The 8,279-nt window shown below is 56.4% G+C and overlaps 1 protein-coding gene across 1 annotated transcript in view; it reads left to right on the top strand.

Annotated features, from left to right (window-relative positions):
* dapk1 (death-associated protein kinase 1) overlaps positions 1–8,279 on the top strand; it is a 50,411-nt gene that overhangs the window by 28,511 nt on the left and 13,621 nt on the right. The window contains exons 27-40 of the mRNA XM_019865927.1: positions 3,155–3,247; positions 3,875–3,967; positions 4,092–4,310; positions 4,431–4,529; positions 4,654–4,752; positions 4,836–5,033; positions 5,247–5,444; positions 5,883–5,981; positions 6,212–6,289; positions 6,592–6,814; positions 7,100–7,291; positions 7,660–7,857; positions 7,929–8,067; positions 8,134–8,271. Of these exons, the coding sequence (XP_019721486.1) occupies positions 3,155–3,247; positions 3,875–3,967; positions 4,092–4,310; positions 4,431–4,529; positions 4,654–4,752; positions 4,836–5,033; positions 5,247–5,444; positions 5,883–5,981; positions 6,212–6,289; positions 6,592–6,814; positions 7,100–7,291; positions 7,660–7,857; positions 7,929–8,067; positions 8,134–8,271 (2,066 nt within the window). The remainder of the gene's footprint in view (positions 1–3,154; positions 3,248–3,874; positions 3,968–4,091; positions 4,311–4,430; positions 4,530–4,653; positions 4,753–4,835; positions 5,034–5,246; positions 5,445–5,882; positions 5,982–6,211; positions 6,290–6,591; positions 6,815–7,099; positions 7,292–7,659; positions 7,858–7,928; positions 8,068–8,133; positions 8,272–8,279) is intronic.

Below are 8,279 nucleotides of genomic sequence, written 5' to 3'. Positions count from 1 at the left end.
GCAGCGGCCAGTTTGCGGTGGTCCGGCGGTGTCGTCGGCGGAGCACGGGCGCCGAGTACGCCGCCAAGTTCATCAAGAAGCGGCGCAGCAAATCCAGCCGGCGCGGCGTGACGCGGGAGGACATCGAGCGCGAGGTCGACATCCTCAAGGAGATCCGCCACCCCAACATCATCGCGCTGCACGAGGTCTTCGAGAACAAGGCCGACGTCATCCTCATCCTGGAGCTGTGAGTTCGGCGAAAGAAAAAAAACATCTAATGACCAAAACTCATTTCTACTCTGAGACAAAAAGATGTCGTCTTCCAAAATTAAAGTCGTACCATGTCGGGGGGTGGTAGGGGGTGGTCTCCTAAAATTCTGATCATGTGTCAACGTTAACGGACCCGTGATGTGCCGTCGCCCGTCCTTCTTTGAATTGCACGAACAGGGTCGGACACGGCCAACACTGGCGGAGGGCTGTTATAAACAAGCCATACATGAACAGACTTTGTGGATGGCTTGTTTATAGCAGCCCTCCAATATGGCCGCCGGTAGTGCATTGTGGGTAATTGCTAAAAGGACGGCGCCCTCTACTGGAGGCATTTTGATACATATTGATCTGGAATTATCAACCAGCCCTGTGACAAATCATATTTTTTGTTTTGTGGAATATTGGAGGGCTGTTATAAACAAGCCATACATGAACAGACTTTGTGGATGGCTTGTTTATAGCAGCCCTCCAATATGGCCGCCGGTAGTGCATTGTGGGTAATTGCTAAAAGGACGGCGCCCTCTACTGGAGGCATTTTGATACATATTGATCTGGAATTATCAACCAGCCCTGTGACAAATCATATTTTTTGTTTTGTGGAGGACCCGTTTTATTTTTGGAAGGGGGGGCAGGGGGCGGGGGTGTACTATTCCATCTGAATTCAGCTCAAATGTTTCCTTCAAGCACCTTAAATGCAAAGACACCCGCCGCAAGGAGCTTTGAGGCGTGGCACTCGATATCGACGCCTTGGTGAGGCACAACGTCCATCGCAGGGCCGGCGAAGAGCGACTTTGACCGCCCCGCCCTCCGATGCCAGACGCGTGACGAGAGGGGCTGCCCCGGCCTCCGTCTCAAAAGAGATGAACGGCTTTTCCCTTTTCTGTTCAGCGTGGCCGGCGGAGAACTCTTCGACTTCCTGGCGGAGAAAGAGTCGCTGAGCGAGGAGGAAGCCACGCAGTTCCTCAAGCAGATCTTGGACGGAGTCTTGTACCTGCACTCCAAAGGCATCGCTCACTTTGACCTCAAGGTAACGCGACCCCCTTCTTCAAGGAAGACCGTTTGATGACGCAAGGTGTCGTGCCTTTTCAGCCGGAGAACATCATGCTGCTGAGTCGCTCGGCGCCTCACCCGCGCATCAAGCTCATCGACTTCGGCCTGGCGCACAAGATGGACTTTGGCAACGACTTCAAAAACATTTTCGGAACGCCCGAGTTTGTCGGTCAGTGTCCGCACGCGCTCGCGTCTCCGCCGTTTCTTGTCGTCTCTGCGAGCGCCGCGGAAGCTTTGCCTTGCTCCCAACCAAAAATGAGGCGCTTGCACGCCTTTTCTGGTGACAGACGTGTCCGCCAAATTCCGCGCTGCCGTGGGGGCTGAATTTTCAAATATATGACTTTTGTCTCGAAATGCGGAAATTGGCGCGCCGGGCCCCGTTTTGGTGATGTCATTGTAGACAGAAGTGCAAGTGGCTCATCCTAATTGTTGGCGCGTTGTCCTTGCAGCTCCTGAGGTGGTGAACTACGAGCCGCTGGGCTTGGAGGCGGACATGTGGTACCTGAGCAAACACAAACACCCTCCCCCACCCCACCCCCCCTTGACGCCATTGAACATGCGCGCTTCAATCAACGTTTCCTCTTTCTCCCTGCAGGAGCGTTGGCGTGATAACGTACATTCTGTAAGTCGTCCACACTTCCACACTTAGTTTCATAGGAATCGAGGCTTTTTTTTCTTTCCCCCTCTCTTCGGAACTGTACTCGTTTTTCGGAATATTTCAAATGTTTTTTCCTTATGAAGTCACGCCCCAAATATTCCCGATGAACAAATCACGCCGACTGACATGAAAAATGTCAATTGTTCCAGAAAAAAAAAAAATCGCTTTTTATGCTTCTGGTAAAAAAAAAAAAACAGGTTGTAGAAAGCCGTGCACAAGTCTGGCTGGTCAGTGCAGGTTTGCATGACAGAGCGGCGATTTTTTTTGGGTTCTTCCTACGCACAAATCTGTACCGTCGCGGCATCCATTCCGTTCCCACCTGGGGCCCCTCAAGCCTTTTTTCCCGTCACACGAGGCGCCTCGCGAGTCCGGTCCCGAGCTTTGCCGTCCTCTTGACGGTCTGTCTTTTTGCCGCGGCGCGATCAGGCTGAGCGGCGCGTCGCCCTTCCTGGGCGACAACAAGCAGGAGACGCTGGCCAACGTGTCGGCCGTGGACTACGCGTTGGACGACGACTTCTTCGGCGGCACCAGCGCCCTGGCCAAAGACTTCATCGCCAGGCTCCTGGTCAAAGACCCCAAGTACGTGCACGTCCCCGGAAAACAAAATTCTCATTTTAACTTCTGCTCCAAACCAAAGGGCAAAGTCTCCACCCGTTTCTTTTACCGCCGCCCGAAAGCTGGTGTCGCGAAACGGAAGGAATCTACATTGAAGAATAGAAACGTTTTTTGCGAGAAGAAAATGTCTGCGATGAACAAAAATGATCCTGTCATTCAAATGGGACATTTTCATTGCATTTATGAAGTACCGCATATTGAATATTATACATCGTGCGTTGAGAGCCATCACTGTCCTGAGACGGGCGGGACGGGCGACGGCAAGCCTAATTTGGGGCGTTTCCAGAAGAAAAGAATCGGCTCGCTCGCTCTCTCGGGAAATGATGAGAAGAGCAAACAAACAAACAAATTGCTCTTTGTGTTCCAACGTGCGTGAGCGAGAAAGTCGGGCGATTGCAAACGAGGAAGGCCAATGCTGTGGCGCGTTGTGTTGCCAGAAAGCGGATGAGCGTTCAGGACAGCCTGCGGCACCCCTGGATCCAGGTGACAAAGCTCCGCCCGCCACGTGGCCGCCGCGCGGATCCCCCCCGAGCGGCCGTCCCAACGCCGCCATCTTCGCTTTGCTTTTGTTTGTCTCCCGACCAGCCCAAAGACACGCGGCAGGCGCTGAGCAGGAAAGAGTCGGCGGTCAACATGGAAAAGTTGAAAAAGTTTGCCGCCCGAAGAAAATGGAAAGTAAGTGTGCGCTCGTGCTCCGCCGCTTCCGACCCGGGCCTCGGCGGGCCCCGAGCGCCGGGATGCCGTTCTCTGCCACCTTCCGGACTTGCCTCTTGGAGAAATGCTCATTTCTCCATTGCGCTTTTTTTTTTTTTGTCCCAACTCTTCAAATGGAGCTTTCATTTCTCATCAGTCTTTATTTCTTCTCGAGTTGTTTTCTTTTTTTCCTCACGAAAGGATTGCTTTCTGTCTCTTGTCGCCTTGAGAAAATTATTTTCTCATTGGATTACAATTGTCAATCACGTTCCCATAAAATTCCAACATTCTCCTCATAGAGTTGAGAATTTTTTTAAAAAATTGTTTTTTTTGGGGGGGGGGGGTCTTAAATTTTGGACTTTTTCCTCCTGAAAACTTATTGGTCATAAATTACAAGTTTTTTTTTGAACTACAATTGTAATTCATTAATTTGGTTATTTTGGGGGTATTTTTTTTAAAATTCCGACATTTTTCTCACATCTCCCCTCGCAAATAAATTAATTGGCTGCGCCGCTCGTTTCTTCTGGTGCACCTCTTTGCGGCGTCGAAAGCGGAATGCGCTCGCAAAGCCGACAGGCACTTGAGCAAATGTGCTTTGTGTCTTTGCAGCAATCGGTGCGCCTCATCTCCTTGTGCAAGCGCCTGTCACGCTCCTTCCTGTCCAGAAGCAACGTGAGCGTGGCGCGCAGTGACGACACGCTGGTAACGCCCGAGCGCGCGCAAAGTGGCCGCCGAATGAGCCCCGACGCTTCATTGCAGCTCGGCCGTTGGGACTTTTGGACCTCACAAAATTGACCGTCTTTCTTTTTTTTTTTTGTCCGTCCAGGATGAGGAGGACTCGTTTGTGATGAAGGCCATCATCCACGCCATCAACGACGACAACGTTCCGGGCTTGCGGCATCTGCTGGGCTCGCTGAGCGGCTACGACGTCAACCAGCCCAACAAGCGCGGCACGCCGCCGCTGCTGGTCGCCGCCGGCTGCGGCGGCGTCGACGTCGTCCGGCTGCTCGTGGCCAAAGGAGCCTGCGTTCAAGCGCACGACAAGGTAGCGCGCTCGGTGCAATTTTTGCTACCTTTGCTCCCAATTGCGATTTAACGCACAATTGGAAATCTTCCCCAGTTTACACTGGATCTATTTACTCGCCTGTGTGTGTGGTTCCGCCAGAGCGGCGCCAACGCCATCTACTACGCGGCGAGACACGGCCACGTGGACACTCTGAAATTCCTCCATGCCAACAAGTGTCCCCTGGATGTCCAAGATAAGGTCGCCAAGCGAGCACGAATTCCATTTTTGCTCTTGCAGTGAGCACCCTCGCTCCACGTTGTCAGGCAAGCGGCGCGTGTGGACGGGGGGGCGTCAAGTGTGGCTTGGCTTTTGTCTCTTGCAGTCGGGAGAAAGCGCTCTCCACGTGGCGGCCCGCTACGGCAACGCCGACGCGGCTGGCTACCTGTGCGGCGCCGGCGCCGACCCGGACCTCAGCGACAGGGTGAGCCGGCCGCTTCCGGGTCCCCGGCGGGGCGGGGCTCGCTTCTCGGGGCTATTTTTCAAGGCGCCCTCTATCGCGTCCAGGAGCAAGAGACGGCTCTGCACTGCGCCGCCTGGCACGGCTACTCGGCTGTGGCGCGGGTGCTGTGCCGGGCCGGCTGCCGCGTGGACGCCAAGAACCGCGAGGGCGAGAGCGCCCTCCTCACCGCGTCTGCCCGCGGTTTCGTGGACATCGTGGAGTGCCTGGCGGAGCACGACGCCGACCTGGAGACCGTCGATAAGGTTGGAGGGGGAAAAAAATAGTACCAGCCCTTTTTCCAAAAAGCATCAGCAGGCAGAGTTTTGCCCATTTGGTGCTTTTCCACAAAGCAGTGTTGGAGTCAAGCAGAATGACGTCTTTCTCGCCGACCGTTTTTCTCAAGCGCTGGAAAACAACCAGCGCGGTCTACAAAGTGCGTGCTCTCATAACGCGACGCCCTCTCGGTCCTCCCGCAGGACGGCCGCACGGCCCTGCACCTGGCCGTGCGGCGCTGCCAGCTGGAGGTGGTCCACTGCCTGCTGGCGCGAGGCTGTCAGTTGGAGCGCCAGGATCGCCACGGCAACACGCCGCTGCACATCGCCTGCAAGGACGGAAACGTGGCCCTGGTCGCCGCGCTCTGCGCCGCCCGAGCCGTCCTCGACATCCCCAACAAGGTGACGCTTTGGCCCGCCGCCGTGACTAGCTCGCGGCTAACCTGAGCGCTCATCTCTGTTCCTTCCAAGTTCTTTGTGGTTTTTCTCGCGTTGACGAGGCCACGCTAGGTCGCCCTTTTTTTTGAATGAACAAAAGTCGGCCCGCTCGTTGCTGGCGAAAAACGGAAAACGACTAAGGCAGGTTGATGGAAATTAGCGCGGATGCTACGCTCATTCCAAACCTTCCAACAACTGCCACTTGGACGCGCACGCGGAGCAGCAACCCGAACAAACCCAACTCAAAGGCATATATGCACTGGAATGCAGATTTCGTTTTGTTTGGTGCCCCATTCATGGAACCAAAGTGTACCTTTGGCGCGAATGAGCGGATCCGAGTGTTACCGAGCATGTCCCGATCTTGACAACCTTCCTCTCGTTTGTTGCGTGTCGCCCGACTAGTACGGCCGCACCGCCCTCCACCTGGCGGCCGGCAACGGTGGCCTGGAAGCGGTGCGTCACCTCTGCCTGTGCGGAGCCAACACGGATGCCGTCACCAACGTAAGCCTGCCCGGCGTCGGGGGTTGGGGGGGGGCGCGGGGGGGTTGTGACCAAATAGCAGGGTTTCATTGATGATTCAACGCTCTCCCAACAGATGACAGAAGCAACATGCCTAGCCTATGCATCAATCTTTTTTGGGGGGGCGGGGAGACTATGAACCATCTTCAAGACACCACTGGAACAAATCAAATGAGGAAAGGACGTATGTTGCTTTGGTTTTTTTTTTCCAGGATGGCAAAAGCGCGGAGGACTTGGCTGCGGCGGAGCAACATGACGCTGTGGTGGCCTTGTTGGGGAAGCTTAAAAAGGTAAGCAGAGAGGACAAAAGGGGCGAGAGGGGGACTGACGGTTAGCGTTGGGGCAGCGGTCAAGTGGCACCCGCGCCGCCGAGCACCTTTTGGTCACCGGCGAGGAGGACGGCGCCACACCGGAAGAGACTCTTGGGCCCTCGGTCGGCGCGCGGAACGGCCGGTCAAATTCCCACCCGCGACATAGCCCCGAAGGCGTTCCGCCAAAGTCGGCGTATCCCGCCGAGCCGGCGTCAAGTTCCTTTTTGCCCCGCCCCGGCGGGGAGCAAATTTGTCACCGAATGCTTCGTGTCGCGCTGCAGGACAACCACAGGCTGGCCTTCATCCAGCAGCTGCGCCCCACGCAGACGGCGCAGCCGCGCATCAAGCTCAAGATCTTCGGCCAGCAGGGGGCGGGCAAGAGCGCGCTGCTGGAGTCGCTCAAGTGCGGCATCCTGCGCAGCTTCTTCCGCCGGCGCCGCACCGCGGCGCGCCCGAGCGACGCCTCGCGCCACCCCAACTCGCCGGTCAACTCCAAGCCCGCCGGTAGGTTGCGATTACGTGGAGATGACGTCCTTTCGTTTCCGAGACTTCCCGTACGAGGCTTTTGTGGGGGTCTGCCAAGGATCGCTGCGAATATCATGTTGCCGAGACAAACTGGCTTCACGGGCTGAACTTTCAACCTTTGAATTTGCTCCTTCGGCGCCCAAATGGACACGCGGGCTCTCTCCAAATGGTTTTTCATGCACAGTTTCTTCATCTTTTTTTTTCTTTGCGGGGGTTGGGGGGTCCTGCTCATGACGGTCACGCCGAGCAAACTTCCCGTTTCAGTATCGGCGAGCAACTCCAACTTGTACCCGGGCTGCGAGAACGTGAGCGTGCGCAGTCGCAGCATGATGTTCGAGCCCAGCCTGACCAAAGGCGCCCCGGAGGCGTTTTCGCCCGCGCACGGCGGCCTCTCGTCCTCTTCCGACGACGAGCAGGCCACCAGGGCCGTCGACGTCCAGCACGCCAACATCCACGGTGAGATGCGCCTCGCCCGCTTGTTGCCGCGCGCCGTCGCCCGCCACGCCAACGCGTTCGGGAAAGATTTCAAATGAAGTTGAACATTTGAAGGCTGGCTGGATGATGATTTTTTTTTTTTTTTTTCGATATTTGCAAATAGCAGGGGGCGGGGTTTTGTCCGTCTTCAAAATCAAGTCCGGCCCACTGATGGCGCGACCGTCCTGCCGTCTAGCCGCGGTGTTTAGGATCGGTTTCGTGCCGTGCGCGCCAATTGAGTTGAAACGGGCAACGGAAACGGCCGACGGAAACGGGCGACGGAAACGCGCGCGGCGAAGAAGCCTTGTTGAAAAAGCGGCTTCTGCATACGCCGCGTTCCATTTCGGTAGGCGTGGGAGATTTCAGCGTGTGGGAGTTCTCCGGCAACCCGGCTTACTACTGCGCCTACGACTACTTTGCGGCCGACGACGCTACGGCGCTCCACCTGGTGGTCTTCAGCCTGGAGGAGCCGTACGAGAGCCAGCTGAGCCACGTCGGCTTCTGGCTCAACACGCTCAAGGCCCTCACGCCGCCGCCGCCGCGCATCCGTGAGTCTCTCCGCTTCGGCTCGCGTTTCGGGCGGCGTTCGGCGGCGCAGTCACGCTGTCGCCGCTCGCAGTGTTCGGCGGGAGGGTCCGGCGGCCCCCGACGGTGGTCCTGGTGGCCACCCACGCCGACCTGGCGGACCTGCCCAGATGTTTCTCCGGAGAGTTCAGCTACAAGAAAGAGAGAGTGCTCCTCAAGGAACTTAGGAGCAGGTCAGGAATCTGCGAGAAAATAAGTCGTCGTTAGGCGGGCCAAAAATGACGGGTGTTCCCTTTCAGGTTTGGAAATGACCTGCAGATCAGCGACAAGTTGTTTGTGATGGACACCGGCGCCTCCAACTCCAAAGACATGAAGCTGCTGAGGAACCATCTGCAGGAGCTGCGCGCGCGCCTTATCTCTGTGGGCACCAACACACGACGGGGGG

Source organism: Hippocampus comes, unplaced genomic scaffold, assembly GCF_001891065.2.
Source record: "Hippocampus comes isolate QL1 unplaced genomic scaffold, H_comes_QL1_v1.1 scaffold190, whole genome shotgun sequence".
NCBI lineage: Eukaryota > Metazoa > Chordata > Actinopteri > Syngnathiformes > Syngnathidae > Hippocampus > Hippocampus comes.
Note: the sequence above shows the minus strand (reverse complement) of the source record. Positions and strands in the feature narration are given on the sequence as shown.